The 19,289-nt window shown below is 53.6% G+C and overlaps 1 protein-coding gene across 9 annotated transcripts in view; it reads left to right on the top strand.

Annotated features, from left to right (window-relative positions):
- DLG4 (discs large MAGUK scaffold protein 4) overlaps positions 1–18,493 on the top strand; it is a 28,786-nt gene extending 10,293 nt beyond the window's left edge. For 2 of the 9 annotated variants that reach the window (XM_003912218.3, XM_009189521.3), the window contains exons 3-20: positions 3,521–3,574; positions 3,715–3,765; positions 3,958–4,082; positions 4,181–4,350; positions 4,449–4,585; positions 4,731–4,875; positions 11,191–11,486; positions 11,668–11,770; positions 11,911–12,025; positions 13,796–13,972; positions 14,252–14,288; positions 14,381–14,408; positions 14,538–14,585; positions 14,668–14,769; positions 15,134–15,306; positions 16,241–16,350; positions 16,916–17,007; positions 17,560–18,493. In XM_003912218.3, the coding sequence (XP_003912267.1) occupies positions 3,521–3,574; positions 3,715–3,765; positions 3,958–4,082; positions 4,181–4,350; positions 4,449–4,585; positions 4,731–4,875; positions 11,191–11,486; positions 11,668–11,770; positions 11,911–12,025; positions 13,796–13,972; positions 14,252–14,288; positions 14,381–14,408; positions 14,538–14,585; positions 14,668–14,769; positions 15,134–15,306; positions 16,241–16,350; positions 16,916–17,007; positions 17,560–17,666 (2,070 nt within the window). In that variant the 3' untranslated portion in view covers positions 17,667–18,493. Of the gene's footprint in view, positions 1–151; positions 951–987; positions 2,823–3,520; positions 3,575–3,705; positions 3,766–3,957; positions 4,083–4,180; positions 4,351–4,448; positions 4,586–4,730; positions 4,876–11,190; positions 11,487–11,667; positions 11,771–11,910; positions 12,026–13,795; positions 13,973–14,251; positions 14,289–14,380; positions 14,409–14,537; positions 14,586–14,667; positions 14,770–15,133; positions 15,307–16,240; positions 16,351–16,915; positions 17,008–17,559 lie in introns of those variants that run through there. The other 7 variants (XM_009189522.3, XM_009189526.4, XM_031657329.1 and 4 more) reach the window with 6 other exon arrangements.
- The last annotated feature ends 796 nt before the right edge of the window (positions 18,494–19,289 follow it).

Raw genomic sequence — 19,289 nt, 5'->3', positions numbered from 1 at the left:
ACCTTGGTCCCTCAGAGGAGAAACAGGCCAGGCCAATGGGAGTGGATGTCCAGCCTAAGGCAAGAATGTGTGTGTGCGCGCGTGCCTGTGCCTGTGTGCGTGTGCTGTGTGTGTGCCTGCGCGTGTGTGCACGCGTGCATGCCTGTGCGTGTGTGCGTGTGCTATATGCGTGTGTGTGCGTGTGCTGTATGCGTGTGTGTTGAGGTGTGTGCATCCCCCAGGAAGCCCCCCACGCCTGGGACCTCCTCATTCCTTCACACCCCCAACCTCCGTTTCCATTTTCTGTGTCCAGAGCTCTGTTCCAAGCGCCTGCTGCCCTCATTTGCTCTTGTCCCTTCCCCGCCTCCTCCCCCTACCTCCGCCTCTGGGCCTGGTTCGCCCTGTCCCCGAGTCTCCAGCCCTTTCCATCTGTCTGGCCTGAGACTTCACATGGTGGGGCCTTGCTGCCTCGTCCCCTGCCCCAGCCTTTGCTCCACTCCTGAGCTCTCTCCCCGCTCTGCAGCCTTTCCTCCCTGCTGGCTGACTGGCTGGCTCTTGATGCTGTCTCTCTCTTCCTCCCACGCATTCTCCTCTCCCTCTCCCTGATCCCCAGCTCAGGCCGCTGCGGCCTCATCAGTCCTTTCCCTCATCAGTCCCCTCCCTCCATCAGCCAGCTCCCCTTTCCCATGTTCCCTCTTGCCTATTCATCTTCACCTTCTCTCTTTTCCTCCTCCCCTCTCTCATCCTCTTGGGTTCTCACCTCTGCATATCTTCTTTCTGTCCCCCTCTGCCCCCTCCATCATCCCCCACCACCTGTTTCCCTTTCTCCTCTCTGCTCACAGCGTCCTCCTCTCTCCAGCCCCGGGAGGCCTGGTTTCTGGGAACTTCCATCCTCCAGGCCACTTTCCATCTTCCCCTTCCTCCGTCTCTTCTTCTGGGGACACAGGATGGGGAGGACTGGAGAGCACCAGGCAAGCTGTGAGATTGAGAGGACACCGTGGGGTCAGGGTGGGGATTCTAGGATGTTGTGGGATGCTCTGGGAAGGGGGAGGTTGCTGACATTTCACCAAGAAGATGCATGGGGAGGAGGTCTCTGAGCCTAGGGAGCGGGCAATCAGGTTCTGGAGTGAGAACTGGCAAGACAGGAGTTGGGGAACAGGAAGGTAAGAGGTCCTGGGTCAGGGCCCGGATAGGGATAAGACTGTGAAATCAGGGTGGTGAATGGAGCTGACAGAGCAAGGAAAGGAAGGCCCTGGAGACAGGGATGGTACAGAGTGTTTGTGTGAATTCTGTGGATGCTAGGAGTGAGGGAAAGAAGACTGGAGATGCTTTTTGTAAGGCAGGGCCATTAAATCCCTGAGCAGGGGGAAGAGGAGGTAGGGAGCCTGAGGGGTGGTAGTTAGTACAGAGCTACTGTGGATCAAAGCTTAGGAGCAGAAGAGGGTGGAGGGAGAGAGTGTTGGAGGCCATAAGCATGGGGTGGAGGTCTCAGGACAAGGCCTCACCTGGGGAACAAGAGAAGCCCCAATTTTCAGAAGAGAGGGGGAGTTGATTGAGAAGTGTAAGATTGTTACTTGAGAATAATCTTGAGGGTATGAAGGCAGGGTAAGGGAGAATGGTGATACACTCTCTGGGGAATCAGAAATTGAGATGGAGTAGCTGGGTGCGGTGGCATGTGCCTGTAGCTACACAGGAGGCTGAGGTGGGAGGACTGCTTGAGCCCAGGAGTTCAAGGCAGCAGTGAGCTATGATCACACCACTGCGCTCCAGCCTGGGTGACGCAGCGAGACTCTGTCTCGGGAAAAAAAGAAAAAAAAAATTGGAATGGAGGATGAGGCCACGACATTGGTAAGGGATGGGGCTGGAGGGTGTGATAGGGCCAGGGAAGCGGATGGAGAATGGAGGCTGGAGGCTAGGGTTGGAAGATGGATGTTGAAGGGCGAGACAGGGATGGAGATGGAGCGTGTGGGATGCGGGCAGAGACAGGGATGGGAAGCAAATGAATGTCGTAGTGGATGAAGGTGGGTGTGCTGGGAAGGAGGTTCCAGGATAGGGATGGGATGGGGATTGAGGATAGGCTATGGGATGGAGGATGAACACGTGGATGAGATTTTGGCAGTCAGTGGCTGTTGGTTGGACAACAGCATTTGCTGAGATGTGAAGGGTTGGAGGGTGGTGTTAATCGATTTATGGGTGTGAAATCTGTGATACAGCTTGAAAATGGTTGGTAGTTTGTAGGCTTGGGAAATAGCAGTAGGAGAGGGGAGGGACCCCTTTGGACGGGGAGAGCGGGAAGGAGACTGGGGAATCCTTGGGCTTGGGCTACTGCAAATACATGTTTCTTTAAGGAGGAAGTAGGTTGGGGACCCCGGAAGGAGGCTCTTGGCGGCCTCCCCCTATTGCCATAGAGACGTGGCTTCGGTTGCCCTGGCAATTGGGGAAGCCCCTAGGACCAGCCTAAAGCTGGCCCCGCCTGGGAGTCTAGAGACCAGGCGATTGACGTCAGGGACCTGGGCACGCCCCACTTTAACCCCTTCCCGAATGAAGTTGGGGGAGGGAATAGATGAGCGGGATAGGACCCGGATGTCTTTCACCACTCCCCCTTCCTGACGTCCTTTGCACTGCGTAGGGTGAGGGGCGTAGGGGAGCGAGGAAGGCAGGTTATTCAGAATGCGCTGCGCCCACAAACCTCTTCAGCCCGGCCTCCTCTCGGCCTGGCTAACGCTGGGCGGGGCCCAGGGCAGAAGAGGCGGGGCTAGCGGAAACCTTCTGCGCTCAGGAGTTTGGTCGGCCTCAGGCCACGCCCCACCCCCCTGTTGTCCTGACGACGGGGCCTCCTGGAGGTGGGTCTCCCCGGGTCTTGGCTGGTCCTAGATACCGTTGCTAGGCAACGCGGTCCCTAGAGGAAGGGGTGGATTGGACGTCTGGTTGGTGAGACCAAGGGAGGGGTCTGCAGCTGGGGGAACCCCGGATTCCCGGGGTGCAGGGTTTAGGGCAAATGTGTGTGAAGGTGAGGGACAAGTCTAGGGGAGGATTATGATAATATCTGGGTAGTTATGGGGGGATTGGGGGGGATGGGGCAGGAAGTGGGTACCAGGACCCGGTGGACATGATCCCTGGGTTGTCCATGTGTAGCACATAAGGCATGTAACACCCTGTGGTGTTACATCCGGTGAGAAGCTCCCTTCCCCCAAGCCTACTCCCCTCTCCCCACTCTTTGCCATCTGCTGCTCCCCTCTCCGTCTGGCTGTCTCCCTTCCCGCTTCTCCTACACCTCCTTCCACATGCAGGGGGCCCCGGGCTGGGCAGAGTTAGATCCATGTGCTTGTGCATCTGTGCGTATGTGTGTGCGTGCGCATGTGCACGCGTGTGCGTGTGTGTGTGATGTGGAGTGAGACTGGGCCCTTGAGCAGCTCTCAGCGTGGCAGAGTGGGCTTGGCTAAGAGGCTGAAAGGGTAGCCACGCTGATGGGACCCTCCATTATGGGCTCCCTCTCGAGTCAAGGCTCAGGTGGCTTTTTGTCTCTTGTTTCCCCAAACAGGCCAATTCTCCCCCTGTGATTGTCAACACAGATACCCTAGAAGCCCCAGGATATGTGAGTTGTTTAGATTTTGGGGCTAGGGCCATTGCAGAAGGAAGGAGGGAGTAAGGGAGGGAAGCAGATGACGGGCAGGTTGTGAGGCAGGAATGTCTGTCTCACTGCTTTTGTGTTTCTGTCCCGTGCTGGAGTTGCAGGTGAACGGGACCGAGGGGGAGATGGAATACGAGGAAATCACATTGGAAAGGGTGAGCAGGCTCCTCCATTGGCAGTCCCCTTGGCCCCCCATCTGTACCTTTCTTTCTGCCCATGTGGTCTGCGTGGCCAGCCCCTCACCCTATCCCTTCCTGCTCTGGCTGCTCCAAGCCATTGCCCACCCCACTTGCCTTGCCAGACTTGGGCAGTGAGGGAAGCTGACCCTCTTCCCCTCCTTCGCCCAGGGTAACTCAGGTCTGGGCTTCAGCATCGCAGGTGGCACTGACAACCCACACATCGGTGACGACCCGTCCATTTTCATCACCAAGATCATTCCTGGTGGGGCTGCGGCCCAGGATGGCCGCCTCAGGTGAGGAGAGGATACAGGGGTTAGGATGCTTGGTCCCTGGAGAGGGAGGGCCAGGGCAGCAGGAAGCTCTTGGCTCAGGCCCACCTTGCTGCTCCCAGGGTCAACGACAGCATCCTGTTTGTAAATGAAGTGGACGTGCGCGAGGTGACCCACTCGGCAGCGGTGGAGGCCCTCAAAGAGGCAGGCTCCATCGTTCGCCTCTATGTCATGCGCCGGAAGCCCCCAGCTGAGAAGGTCATGGAGATCAAGCTCATCAAGGGGCCTAAAGGTAGTAACTCATTTTGTTCCCCCATCCCAACTGTCCTGTGCCCCCAAGCCTGCTTCCTGGGCACCTGGGCACCCACCTCTGGCCTCCCCTCCATCCAGGTCTTGGCTTCAGCATCGCAGGGGGCGTAGGGAACCAGCACATCCCAGGAGATAATAGCATCTATGTAACAAAGATCATCGAAGGGGGTGCTGCCCACAAGGATGGGAGGTTGCAGATTGGAGACAAGATCCTGGCGGTGAGGACCCCATCTAGCCCATTTTCTAGCCCAAATCTGGGTCTCACCTACTAGCCCTGGCAGGCGCAAGTTCATCACTTCATCCCAGTCCATCTGTCTTGGGCCATTTGTGGCTTTGTCTGAGCTTTGCTTTCCTTGACTCCAGGTCAACAGTGTGGGGCTAGAGGATGTCATGCATGAAGATGCTGTGGCAGCCCTGAAGAACACGTATGATGTTGTCTACCTAAAGGTGGCCAAGCCCAGCAATGCCTACCTGAGTGACAGCTATGCTCCCCCAGACATCACAACCTGTGAGAGCCCTTCAAACGCCAAAGCTCCCCATGACCCATCCCGTTTAACCCATGACATGCAGTCCCATGACATCCCTATAGCTGTCCCTCTTCAGATATTCCCAATGCAATAGCCACAACCTCTGATCCTTGCTGTTGTCAGAGAAGAGATGGAAAATCAATTACCATAAAAGAACTAGAAAAGATCGTCAATGATCTCTCCCATGGAAGGCACAAAACCTGTTTGGTTTTATGGCTAATTTTATGAAATTCTCAAGGAATAGATAATTCTTCTGCTCTTCCAGAGTATAGGAAAGATAAAATATTTCACATTTCATTTTATAAGGTCAGTTCAAATGGTCACAAGGATAACGTAAAATAAGGAGAGTATAGACCTGTTTTGCTTCTGAATAGAGATACAAGACTTTATAATAATATAGTAGCAAACCAAACATGGCAGCATGTTAAGGAAATAACATAGGATTTGTTTCAGAAAACTAAAGATGGCTCAATATTAGGAAATCTCTCAGTATGATTCATATATTAAAATGTTAAGGGAGGCCAAGTGTGGTGGTTCATGCTTGTAATCCCAGCACTTGGGAGGCCAAGATAGGAGGATTTGAGACCAGCTAGGGATTTGAGACCAGCCTAGGCAACATAGCGAGATCCTGTCTCTGCAAAAAATAAAAAAAATTAGCACACACCTATACTCCTTGCTACTTGGGAGGCTGAGGCTGGAGGATCACTTGAGCCGAGAAGTTGGAAGCTATAGTGAGCCAATGATTGTGCCACTGCCCACCAGACTGGTGACAGAGCGAGAGGAGAAAACGATACGATCATCTCAAATAGACGTGAGAAAGGCATTTGGTGAAATTCACCATCTCTTTTGGATGAAAGCTTTTAGTAAACTAGGAACAGAGGAATTTTCCTTAGGATGGTGAAGACTAGTTATCAGGAACCGGTAATGAACATTTTATAATGATACAATTTTAGCAGTGTGTCCATTAACTTATTTTTAAATTTAATTTTAATTTTTATTTTGTTCTTGAAGTGGAGTTTTGCTCTTGTTGCCCAGGCTGGAGTGCAGTGGTGCGATCTCAGCTCACTGCAACCTCTGCCTCCCAGGTTCAAGTGTTTCCGCTGCCCCAGCCTACTGAGTAGCTGGGATTACAGGCACTCGCCATCACGCCCGGCTAATTTTTTTTTTTTTTTTTTTTTTGAGACGGAGTTTCGCTTTTGTTGCCCAGGCTGGAGTGCAATGGTGCGATCTTGGCTCACTGCAACCTCCGTCTCCCAGGTTCAAGCGATTCTCCTGCCTCAGCCTCCTGAGTAGCTGGGATTACAGGCATGTGCCACCACCCCAGCTAATTTTGTGTGTGTGTATGTATATATGTATTTTTTTTTTTTTTTTTTTTCAGACAGAGTCTTGCTCTGTCGCCCAGGCTGGAGTGCAGTGGCGCAATCTTGGCTCACTGCAAGCTCTGCCTCCTGGGTTCATGCCATTCTCCTGCCACAGCCTCCCAAGTAGCTGGGACTACAGGTGCCCGGCACCACGCCTGGCTAATTTTTTGTATTTTTAGTAGAGACAGGGCTTCACCATGTTAGCCAGGGTGGTTTTGATCTCCTGACCTCGTGGCCCACCAGCCTTGGCCTCCCAAAGTGCTGGGATTACAGGCGTGAGCCACCGTGCCCGGCGGGCCAAACTAATTTTTGTATTTTTAGTGGAGACAGGGTTTCACCATGTTGGCCAGACTGGTCTCCAATGCCTGACCTCAGGTGATGTGCCCTCCTCGGCCTCCCAAAGTGCTGAGACTACAGGCGTGAGCCACCGTGCCCAGCCTCCGTGAACTTACGAAGAAGGCAAGGATGCCTCTTCCCACTGCTGTTATCCTTCATTGCTATAGAGCAGGGTTTCTCAATGTTACTCCTGGCATTTTTGGACCCAATAACTATTCATTGTGGGGGGTTGTTCTGTGCCTTGTGGGATACTAAGCAGCATTCCTGGCCTCTGTCTATCATATGACAGTGGTACTCCTCCGCCTCAGTCATAACAATAAAAAATGTTGTGACAGAATTGCCCCAGCGAAATTATGGTAGTTGAGAATCGCTACTTTAGAGATTTCAGACAGTGTAACAAGACAAGAAGAACAGTTACATTTGGAAGGGAAAAAAAAAAGTTATCTTTATTTGTAAATTATACTACTGTGCATCTAGATCAAAATGTAAGTGAATTAACTGAATACATATGGGAAGTTAAAATGTGGCTATTTGTTGGCCGGGCGTGGTGGCTCAGTCCTGTAATCCCAGCACTTTGGGAGGCTGAGGCGGGTGGATCACCTGAGGTCGGGAGTTTGAGAACAGCTTGGCCAACATGGAGAAACCCTGTCTCTATTAAAACTACAAAAAAAATTAGCTGGGTGTGGTGGCGGGCGCCTGTAATACCAGCTAATCCTGAGGCTGAGACAGGAGAATCACCTGACCCTGGGAGGCAGAGGTTGTGGTGAGCCAAGATCATGCAACCGCAGTCCAGCCTGGGTGACAGAGTGAGACTCCATCGCAAAAAGAAAAGAAAAAAAAAAAGACCAGGTGCGGTGTCTCACTCCTGTAATCCCAGCACTTTGGGAGGCCAAGGCTGGTGGGTCACGAGGTCAGGAGTTCAAGACCAGCCTGGCCAACATGGTGAAACCCCGTCTCTACTAAAAATACAAAAATTAGCCGGGTGTGGTGCACATGCCTGTAATCCCAGCTACTCGGGAGACTGAGGCAGAGAATTGCTTGAACCCGGGAGGTGGAGGTTGCTGTGAGCTGAGATGGCACCACTGCACTCTAGCCTGGGCAACAGAGTGAGACTACATCTCAAAAAAAAAAAAAAAAAACCAAAACAGGCCGGGCGCGGTGGCTCACGTCTGTAATCTCAGCACTTTGGGAGGCCGAGACGGGTGGATCGCCTGAGGTCGGGAGTTCGAGACCAGCCTGACCAACATGGAGAAGCCCTGTCTCTACTAAAAATACAAAATTAGCCAGGCATGGTGGCGCATGCCTGTAATCCCAGCTACTCAGGAGGCTGAGGCAGGAGAATTGCTTGAACCTGGGAGCCGGAGGTTACGGTGAGCTGAGATCGTGCCATTGCACTCCAGCCTAGGCAACAAGAGCAAAACTCTCTCTCAAAAAAAAAAAAAAAGGAATGTGGCTATTTGTGAGATAAATAACAGGAATTAGTAACTTCCCAGCAATAAGAAGATGTAGTGAATAAAAAGTCCCCTTTTGCCATAGAAAAAAATTCTATAAAATTATTAGAAATAGAAACTTGACAAGAAATGTAAGATTTGTATGAAGAAAATGACAAGACTTTACTGAAAGACGTAAAACAAGACTGGAAGGGGTGAAGAGTCACACTGTGTTTCTGGATGGAAAAACTTAATATGCTAAAGATCTCAACCGGCTCCAAATTAATCTCTACATTCCCTTCAATCCTAATCAGAATTTTAATGTTGTTTCCCTGCTGGGAACTTGGAAGGTTGATGCTAAAATTCGACTGGAAAAATTTGTGTGGGGGAAAAGCTAAAACATTTTGGAAAAGAATAATGAGGTGTGGCAGCCCGTACAAAATATGAAATAATACTGTAAAACCATATTAAAATCACATGGTACTGTTCCTAAATACCATAACCTACCAAAAGGAACCTGGGAGCGTCGGAAGAAGGGTCAATTTAAAATCTTTGGCAATAAATGTATAAGATGAGCTGCTAACTTCTTTCATACTAGAGAGCAAGGAAGGTATCCAAGACTAATAGGTTCTCAGCAAAGACACAGGATCCAAATCGAAGAGGCTTCTACTGGCCAGTGAAAACTCATTAAATATATTAAAACCTTTAAGGTAATAATAATACTTAAAAATATTTTGGCCGGGTGTGGTGGCTCACGCCTGTAATCTCAACACTTTGGGAAGTCGAGGCGGGCGGATCACCTGAGGTCAGGAGTTCGAGACCAGCCTGCCCAACATGGCAAAACCCCATCTCTACTAAAACCACAAAAAATTACCCGGGCGTGGTGGCGGGCACCTGTAATCCCAGCTGCTCGGGAAGTTGAGGCAGGAGAATCGCTTGAACCTGGGAGGCAGAGGTTGCAGTGAGCCGAGATTGTACCAACTGCGTCCCCAAAAAAAAAAAATTTTTTTTGGAGGATGCTAGGCAATCTCATTCATTCTGAAATTGGTGAATAAAGGGAGAGAGGCATGCAGAGAGAGGCATGCATTTATCCTCCCTTTAGTGTGCAGACTACCTCAGAGAGTAACCAATAGGTTGACACAGGGCTGGTTTTTTTTTGTTGTCGTTGGAGGCAGGTCTTGCTTTGTCACCCAGCAGGCTGGAGTGCAGTGGTATGATCTTGGCTCACTGCAACTTCCGCCTCCTGGGCTCAAGCGATCCTCCCACCTCAGCCTCCCGAGTAGCTGGGATTACAGGCGAGTGCCATCATGCTCAGGTAACGTTTAACTTTTGTCTTTTGTAGAGATAGGGTTTCACCATGTTATCCAAGCTGGAGGATTTTTTTTTTTTTTTTTTTTGAGAGAGAGTCTCGTTCTGTCACCCAGGCTGGAGTGCAGTGGCACAATCTTGGCTCATTACAACCTCCGCCTCCTGAGTTCAAGCAATTCTCCTGCCTCGGCCTCCCGAGTACCTGGGATTATAGACATGAGCCACCACGCCCAGCCGATTTTTGTATTTTTGGTAGAGATGGGATTTCACCATGTTAGCCAGGTTACTCCTAACCTCAAGTAATCTGCCTGCCTTGGCCTCCACAGTGCTGGGATTACAGGCGTGAGCCACTGTGCCTGGCTAAGATTTTTCTTTTTTAAAGAAGAATTCCCACTAATAAATGTTCCCCACTCCAAAGAAAGAAAGAAGTAGAATATCACCATTTTGCAGTCCCTGATACATATCAGAACCAGGCGGTGATTGTCAATGTGGCTAAAACTCACCTGAAAGGCTGGTGGGGCGCCATATAATGGATGGACAGGGCTGACGACCCTGAACCTACCATTAATCTTACCTGACAGAAAGACAACCAGACATTGTATCCTGTGGTGATGCCGTAGGAAGAACATAGCGCTACCTATGAAGTATACAGGACTTACTAAAAAAACCTCTGAATTGAACTTGAAACTGATCAAGCCTCCAGCATGAACTGCCAGTTTACAGGAGATACAGGGGCAGAGGCATAGGCTAAACAAACCACAGGAGGGTAAGCAGTAATTTCCCTGTTAGAATTTCCCTCATAGGGCCAGGTGCGGTGGCTCACGCCTGTAATCCCAGCACTTTGGGAGGCATAGGTGGGTGGATCACGAGGTCGGGAGATCAAGACCATCCTGACTAACACGGTGAAACCCCGTCTCTACTAAAAATACAAAAAAATTAACCAGGAGTGGTGGTGGGTGCCTGTAGTCCCAGCTACTCTGGAGACTGAGGCAGGAGAATGGCGTGAACCCAGGAGGTGGAGCTTGCAGTGAGCCGAGATCACGCCACTGCACTCCAGCCTGGGTGACAGAGCAAGACTTCACCAAAAAAAAAAAAAAAAAAAAAAAAAAAAAAAAAAAAAAAAGAATTTCATAGGGCTGGTCAAGGTGTCGCTCATGCCTGTAATCCCAGCACTTTGGGAGGCATAGGCGGGTGGATCATTTGATGTCAGAAGTTCAAGACCAACCTGGCCAACATGGTGAAACACCATCTCTACTAAAAATACAAAAATTAGCTGGGCGTGGTGGTGCGTGCCTGTAATTCCAGCTACTCGGGAGGCTGAGGCATGAGAATCGTTCGAACCTGGGAGGCAGAGGCTTCTGTGAGCTGAGATCACGGCACTGCACTCCAGCCTGAGACTCCTTCTCAAAAAAAAAAAAAAAGAATTTCCCTCATAGAATGTGGGAAATTCTTTTAGAGAAATGACCTAGTTTTTCTTAACAAATGGATGGCAAAGAGTTGGGGGGAAAAAGAGGGAGAAGAATTTTATGGATTAAGAGATTTGAGTGACACAGGAACCAAAAGAAAACTCCCAAAGCGTAATATTAATGTTCCCTTTGACTTCCCCATCCCTGGCATACTGAGGACATATAATGTTTAAATTCTTTATCCCTTAGGACAACCAGCCTGTGATGTCACCTCTAAATTCCTGACCCCTGACGTCACTGTGATCCGATATCCCCTTACCACCCCACCCCGGCGTCTCTGAGAGAACAGCTTCCCTTCCACCTGACTTTGGCTCTCCTGGCACCTGGGGAGAAGGTTGGGTGGTGGATGCTGTTTCCCTCCAGGCACTTTCATCTCTGCCCTGTGTCTTCCTCAGCTTATTCTCAGCACCTGGACAACGAGATCAGTCACAGCAGCTACCTGGGCACCGATTACCCCACAGCCATGACCCCCACTTCCCCTCGGCGCTACTCCCCAGTGGCCAAGGACCTGCTCGGGGAGGAAGACATTCCCCGAGAACCGAGGCGAATTGTGATCCACCGGGGCTCCACGGGCCTGGGCTTCAACATCGTGGGTGGCGAGGACGGTGAAGGCATCTTCATCTCCTTTATCCTGGCCGGGGGCCCTGCAGACCTCAGTGGGGAGCTGCGGAAGGGGGACCAGATCCTGTCGGTGAGGGAAGGCCTGCCCCTACCTGCACCACCCCCTCCCCTCAGGGCAGAGCGCAGAGCTCTTGGGGAGGGGCCTGGGTGGGCTGCAGCCGAGTCCTCTTGCGGGACCACTCCCTGCTCCACCTGGACCCAGAAGTGCTGGCTTCTGTCTCTGGTGACACAGCCTGTCCTCCTCTCTCTAGGTCAACGGTGTTGACCTCCGAAATGCCAGCCACGAGCAGGCCGCCATTGCCCTGAAGAATGCAGGTCAGACGGTCACGATCATCGCTCAGTATAAACCAGAAGGTACCAGGCCAGAAGTTCCTGTCTTGTGAGCTAAAATGGCCCTTAGAACTCTGCCTCCTCAGCTGATGGCTTCAGTAGGGGAGGACAGGGGTGGCAGTAGGATGGGGACAGAGCTCAGGAACCTCCCTGTCCTTCCTCAGAGTACAGCCGATTCGAGGCCAAGATCCACGACCTCCGGGAACAGCTCATGAACAGCAGCCTGGGCTCAGGGACTGCCTCCCTGCGGAGCAACCCCAAAAGGGGTTTCTACATCAGGTCAGAGGCTCCCTGGGCTGGGCTCCTCCGCCCCTCTGCGTTCCTGGGCACTCTGTGCCTGGCCCGGGCCTCAGCCGCTCCTCCTCTCTACCCTGCCTGCTCTGACTCCCCACCCCAGGCCTGAGGCGCAGCGGGGGTTCATGGGCTTCACTGCACAGGTTAACGTTTGAAATACTCCCTGTCGATGGGAAAATAGCCTCTACCCCAAGTATCCCAGTTGCCTTCTAGCCCCTGGTCATCCCAGCACTTCCTCGGGACTCCCAGGCCACCGCACAATTTGGCTTCTCGAAGGTTAATGCTTGGTGGAGCATGGTCCTCTAGGGTATTTGGAGTGTTGCCCCAGCCTTCACATCTCTGTGGGCAGTTCCAGAGAGGTGGGCTGCAGCTCCGTGGTGCCTGCCCCCGTCTCTCCAGCGGTACTGTGGGCAGTTCCAGAGAAGGGGGCTGCAGCTCTGTGGTGCCTGCCCCCGTCTCTCCAGTGGCATTTTCTCCCCTCTTAGGGTTCGTCTCCATTGACTCTTTTTGTGGCTTAGGTTTCTGCCAAAGCACATCTCCGTCCCGCCCCCGCGGGTCACCCCCCACTTTTCTCCCCGTCTGGCCCTGTGGCTTGCATGGCCTCGTCTGCCACTCCGCTCTGCAGATGTCTCTCGGAGCTGTTGGCCCTGGCTGACCTCTTTCTGGAGGTCAAGACCTGCGCTTCTGGCCATCTGCTTTCTGGCCATCTCCACTGGGATGTCCCACAGGCATCCCACACTCAACATGTCCCACACTGAGCTCACCATCCTGCTGTGGAACTGTGTTCTGTCCTGCTGTGCCAGCAGTTTCCCTCTTGCTGAATGGCATCACCGGCCACCCGGATGCTGGCTCCCACCTGAGCCCTTGCTCTGCCCTTCCTCCCTGCTTGGGGCCAGTTGGTCCCCAACGTTGTTCTGACTCCCAGTGACCACAGGGGTTATGTGGTGGCTCCCAGGGGGAGCATCATGTGGTTGTCACACTCCCAGGGGGCCCAGGGTCTCCTCCCTCCTCTCCAGGCCCATCTTCATTCCTTCTCTGGTTCTGACCCCAGGGGTTGTGACTTACTGATGGAGATTTGATACTGGTAAGGGTAATCATTAGTTGGAAACACGGGACCTTTCTTTTTCTTATGAATTTGGGCAGATTGAAGGTTACCCTGTGACTTTTTTTTTTGAGATGCGAGTCTCGCTCTGTCGCCCAGGCTGGAGTGCAGTGGTGTGCTCTCCGCTCACTGCAAGCTCTCCGCCTCCCAGGTTCACGCCATTCTCCTGCCTCAGCCTCCCGAGTAGCTGGGACTACAGGTGCCTGCCACCACGCCTGGCTAATTTGTGTGTGTGTGTGTATTTTTAGTAGAGACGGGGTTTCACCGTGTTAGCCAGGATGGTCTCAATCTCCTGACCTCGTGATCCACCCGCCTTGGCCTCCCAAAGTGCTGGGATTACAGGCGTGAGCCACCACGCCTGGCTGTACCCCTGTGACTTTATGACATGCATGTGTACTGCAAGCTGCTTTCTTGAGAGGATTGAGTTCGAGCCCTCCCTCTGGAAACTGGACTCAGTGTGGACTGAATGATGGCTAACAGTTGTGGTGATTATGAGTGATAGTCAGCGTTTGGTCCCCACACAGTTTTGGGTTCCTCGGCATCCATTGCACTCATGGGAGGGCCATCTGCAGACCTCTGTCACTGAAGGGTGACTGGGGCATCCTTCTTGGAGTCTTCAGCTGGGCTCTGACCAATAGCCACTTGCCCTCCAGGGCCCTGTTTGATTACGACAAGACCAAGGACTGCGGCTTCCTGAGCCAGGCCCTGAGCTTCCGCTTTGGGGACGTGCTGCATGTCATCGATGCTAGTGATGAGGAGTGGTGGCAGGCACGGCGGGTCCACTCTGACAGTGAGACCGACGACATTGGGTTCATCCCCAGCAAACGGCGGTGAGGCTTCTGGGCTCTGTAGGCTTCTTGCCACAGGCACTGAAGTTTCCAAGGTCCCCCAGGGTGGGCAGCCAACAGGGGATGCGTTTGCCCTCTGAACTCCTAGCAGTTTGTCTGCTGGGCCCTCCTGGGGACCCTGGCTCCCATGAGCCTTTGGGAAGGACAGCTCCTCATTGAGGAACACAGTGCCCAGGGCTGTCAGCTGGCCTGGAGCGTGGGGGCAGCAGGGTTCCTCACTGGGCATTCCCCTACCCGCCTATCTCTCCATGTATCCCACAGGGTTGAGCGACGAGAGTGGTCAAGGTTAAAGGCCAAGGTAGGTGGAGGAGGGCGTGAGCCTGGGTGGAAGCGTGAGGGCTCATGGAGCTGAGCTGGTAACTAACCCCGTGGCCTGCTTTTTCTTCCTAGGACTGGGGCTCCAGCTCTGGATCACAGGGTAGGTAGGGTCAGTTCGGGAAGATGTGGGTGAGAGAAGCACTGAGCTGCTTTTGATATCCTCAAGGGGGAGACAGGGCTCCAGGTCCCCTGTTTCAGAGCCCCTTGCAGATGCCCCACCTCCCACCAGGTCGAGAAGACTCGGTTCTGAGCTACGAGACAGTGACGCAGATGGAAGGTGAGCCCTGGCCCCTGCCTTGGCCCCAGCGCCTGCTGCTCCCCCAACCCTGTGCTCGGCCTAAGCCAGGCTTTCTCCGCAGTGCACTATGCTCGCCCCATCATCATCCTTGGGCCCACCAAGGACCGCGCCAACGATGATCTTCTCTCCGAGTTCCCCGACAAGTTTGGATCCTGTGTTCCCCGTGAGTGCTGGGGCCTTGGATGGAGGAGAAGGTGGAGGTGGGGGTGGGACGGAGGAGGCCCATCCCTGGGGCCATAGGTAGAGCCTTTGGGGGATTGGTGTGTAGGGGGATACAGGGTTTCTGCAAGAAGGGGTGCTTCTCAACCACACTCTCATTTCACAGTACCCATGCCCAGGCCAGAAACTTGGAGGCCCTGGAGGGTGCTAGGGGAAGCGGTTCTGGCCCTCTGCAGTCTTGGTCTCCCTGGAAGCTCCCTTTCACCAAAGGACCAGCTGGGCACTGTGGGGATTTGACTGAAGTAGGCAGGATTTAAGCTAGAGGGATGGTGGTTAGATCTTTGGGGGGTGGGGTGACTTCCTGGCAGATACGACACGGCCCAAGCGGGAGTATGAGATAGATGGCCGGGATTACCACTTTGTGTCGTCTCGGGAGAAAATGGAGAAGGACATTCAGGCGCACAAGTTCATTGAGGCCGGCCAGTACAACAGCCACCTCTATGGGACCAGCGTTCAGTCCGTGCGAGAGGTGGCAGAGCAGGTAGGACCTGGCGGGCACCTGGTCCTCTTCCTTCTCCCCTCTCCCCACCCCATTGCCTCCCTCCAGCTCTCTCTAACTCTCTCTCTCTCTGTCTCTTTCCCTGCTGGGTCTCGACTCCGCTCCTCCACCTCCTTCTCCTCTTGGGCAACTCTGACCGCCTGCTCTCTGCCCCTGCTCTCTCTCCCGCCTCCCTCGCTTCCTGACCCCAAATTTCCCATCACCATCTGGCCTCTTTCTCTCCCCACTCCCTCCTCCTTGCCCCATTTCTCCTCTCTTCCCATGGCCTTGTCTTTGGTGGCTTGGCCTTCCCCACTGGGTCCCTCCCGTTTTCCTGACTCCCCTCTGGTCCTCTCCCCTGCCTCACCCTTTCCTGGGGCCCCGCTCCCTTCTCCCACTCCTCTGCTAACTCCTTTCCTTTCCCCACTGCTCCCCACCCTGCCCTCCCTCCCTCCATGGTTCCTTTCTCCATCTGCCTCCCTCCCTCCCATCTGTCTCCTTGTTCCTTCCATCTGTCTGTCCTCTGTCCGTCCTCCCCTCCCTCCTCCCTCTATCCTACTTCCTTTCTCCTTTTTCTTGGCTTTCCTTCCGGCCTGTGTCACCCCTGCCTTACACACCCCGCCCCACTCGCTGCTGCCCCGGCTCTGCCACCATCTTTTGGGTCCCTGTCTGCCTGGTGCTCCTCCCTTCCTCCATTCTGTCCTGTCCCTGCCCTCTCCCCGTGCTCTCCATCTTCCCTTTCCTTTCTCTGTCTTTTACTCTGTCCCTGCCCTCTTCCTGCCTGACTCTCTGCCCCCGTGTTTCTTGACATCCATGTCACTCCCCTTCGGCCAACCTCCCATTCCCCACCTCTCCCCGTCCCATGTCCCTCTGGCACTGCTGTCTGTCCTTTCCCGCCACCTGCTGGCCCCCCTCCGCCCACCCTGCCTGCCCCCAGGGGAAGCACTGCATCCTCGATGTCTCGGCCAATGCCGTGCGGCGGCTGCAGGCGGCCCACCTGCACCCCATCGCCATCTTCATTCGCCCCCGCTCCCTGGAGAATGTGCTGTGAGTATAGTCCTGGGGGCCTCCCCTCTGCTCCCCCAACACATGTGGCCCTGGGCCTCACTAGGCCTCTGCAGTCAACTCTCCCTTCAGAACGCTGGACAGCGGTTTCAGCAACCCCAGAGGGGGATTCCTGAAACCCAGCAGAACCTGGAATCCAGGAGACCTGGAACCCAGAGGATGCGGGGAATCGGGCCTTTCCCCTCCTCTCCTGCCTTGGGCTAGACGGGACTACATCTCCCAGCAGCCCCTGGGGTATACCAGCTGGGGCGAGTCAGGGCCTCCGGGGCTGTTGGGAGTTGGAGTCCGAATCCCGTCTCTGGGGCTGAAGGCTGGAAGGATGAAGCTCTGGAAATGTCCCTGGAGTAGCCACACCTGGCTGGGGCGGTTGGGGTGGGGGGGTCTCATCTGTGGCCCCAGAGGATACTGGGAATTGTATTTTTTTTTTTTTTGCTATGTGCTCCAAATAGAAGAATACTAGTTGTAACTTAACATTCCTAGATAGAGGAGGTAAAAAGTAGGGTCAGGTGGGCCCAGTCTCAGGCCTGCTCTCCCTCCCTCTTCACAGAGAGATTAACAAGCGGATCACAGAGGAGCAAGCCCGCAAAGCCTTCGACAGAGCCACCAAGCTGGAGCAGGAGTTCACAGAGTGCTTCTCAGGTGAGGCCACAGCAAGGCTGTCGCCAGCACGTAGGGTGCCTTTGCTCGGATTAGAAAGAGCTCCTCCGCCACTCCCAGTGGATGGTTTAGAAAGAGGTGCCCCTGTGGGCGTGGCATGGGGGCTTACGCCTGTAATCCCAGCACTTTGGGAGGCCGAGGCAGGTGGATCACCTGAGGTCAGGAGTTCAAGACCAGCCTGGCCAACATGATGAAACCCTGTCTCTAGTAAGAATACAAAAGTTAGCAGGGCGTGGTTTCGGGCACCTGTAATCCGAGCTACTCAGGAGGCTGAGGCAGGAGAATTGCTTGAACCTGGAGGCGGAGGTTGCAGTGAACCGAGATCGCACCAGTGCACTCCGGCCTAGGCACTAAGAGTGAAACTCAGTCTCAAAAAAAAAAAAAAGAGGTGCCCCTTTGGGTGGGTACAGCCTCATGGCTCATGGCTTGGAGAATTAGAAAGAGGTGCCCCTTCCTCTGGGCTGGTGCCACTCCCTTGGCCAGGTGTCCTCTGGCCCTTCCTTGGCCTTACTCCCTGCTCCACCCCACTCCCAGCCATCGTGGAGGGTGACAGCTTTGAGGAGATCTACCACAAGGTGAAGCGTGTCATCGAGGACCTCTCAGGCCCCTACATCTGGGTTCCAGCCCGAGAGAGACTCTGATTCCTGCCCTGGCTTGGCCTGGACTCGCCCTGCCTCCATCACCTGGGCCCTTGGTCTGGACTGAATCGCCCAAGCCCTTGGCTCCCCCCGGCCTCCCTCCCACCCCTTCTTATTTATTTCCTTTCTAACTGGATCCAGCCTATTGGAGGGGGGACACTCCTCTGCATGTATCCCCGTACCCCAGAACTGGGCTCCTGAATGCCAGGAACCTGGGGTCTGGGGGGGGAGCTGGGCTCCTGGTTCCGAGCCCTTGCTCCTTAGGATCCCCGCCCCCGCCCGCCCCCAATGCACACACAGACCCACCGGGGGCCACCTGCCCTCCCCCATCTTCTCCCACACACATTCCAGAAGTCAGGGCCCCCTCGAGGAGCACCCGCTGCAGGGATGCAGGGCCACAGGCCTCCGCTCTCTCCTGAGGCAGGGTCTGGGGTCACCCCTGCCCTCATCGTAATTCCCCATGTCCCTTGATTTCTCATTTATTTTTTCCACTTTTTTTCTTCTCAAAGGTGGTTTTTTGGGGGGAGAAGCAGGGGACTCCACCGTGGGCCCCTGCCTTCCACACGCCCCCACCTTTTTTCTTTGCCGGTTTGCATGAGTGGAAGGTCTAAATGTGGCTTTTTTTTTTTTTTTTTTTTTTTTCCTGGGAATTTTTTTTGGGGAAAAGGGAGGGATGGGTCTAGGGAGTGGGAAATGCGGGAGGGAGGGTGGGGGGCAGGGGTCGGGGGTCGGGTGTCCGGGAGCCAGGGAAGACTGGAAATGCTGCCGCCTTCTGCAATTTATTTATTTTTTCTTTTGAGAGAGTGAAAGGAAGAGACAGATACTTGAAACTCGGTGTGTGGCCTGGTTATTTGGGACCTGGGTGTGGAGGGAGACGGGAGGCTGGAACTTGTCTGGGGCCCTGCAAACTTAGTCCAGCTCTGATCCCCTCTGGGCTGTCTCAGCCCTGTTGGGTAGCACAACAGTCCCTAAAGGAAAATAGAGAGGAAACTTCATTCATTCATGTTCATGGAGTTGTGGACAGAGCTAGGCTCTGGAAATGATTTTTTTTTTTTTTTTTTTGAGACAGTGTCTTACTCTGTCGCCCAGGCTGGAGTGCCATCGTGCGATCTTGGTTCACTGCAACCTCCGCCCCCTGGGTTCAAGCGGTTCTCCTGCCTCAGCTTCTCGAGTCGCTGGGATTACAGGCGCCTGCCACCACACCTGGCTAATTTTTGTATTTTTATTTTTAGTGGAGATGGGGTTTTGCCATGTTGGCCAGGCTGGTCTCAAACTCCTGACCTCAGGTGATCCACCCGGCTCGGCCTCCCACAGTGTTAAGAGTACAGGCATGAGCCACCGCGCCCGGCCTTTATGCCTTATCTCTATGGGAAAAATCTGAGGCAGCTTTTTAAATAATGAGGGTAGGAAAATAAGAATCTAAATGCCAAAGATGAAAACTGGAGAAATGTATACGAGCCATGAGGGTAAATGTGATCTCTGAGCTTCCTGATAGCCATGGCAAAAAAGGAAATTATCAATTACGTAGTTCTTTATTATAAGGGAGAAAGAATTTTAGTTCTTTTAGGGAGTCATATTTTCCTGGCCCTAAGTCCTAACTGAAGCTTCTCAGATCCTGCTATGTAG

This window comes from Papio anubis, chromosome 17 (assembly GCF_008728515.1).
Source record: "Papio anubis isolate 15944 chromosome 17, Panubis1.0, whole genome shotgun sequence".
Taxonomy (NCBI): domain Eukaryota; kingdom Metazoa; phylum Chordata; class Mammalia; order Primates; family Cercopithecidae; genus Papio; species Papio anubis.
The sequence above is the reverse complement of the archived record's forward strand: the minus strand, read 5'-3'. Positions and strand labels throughout refer to the sequence as shown.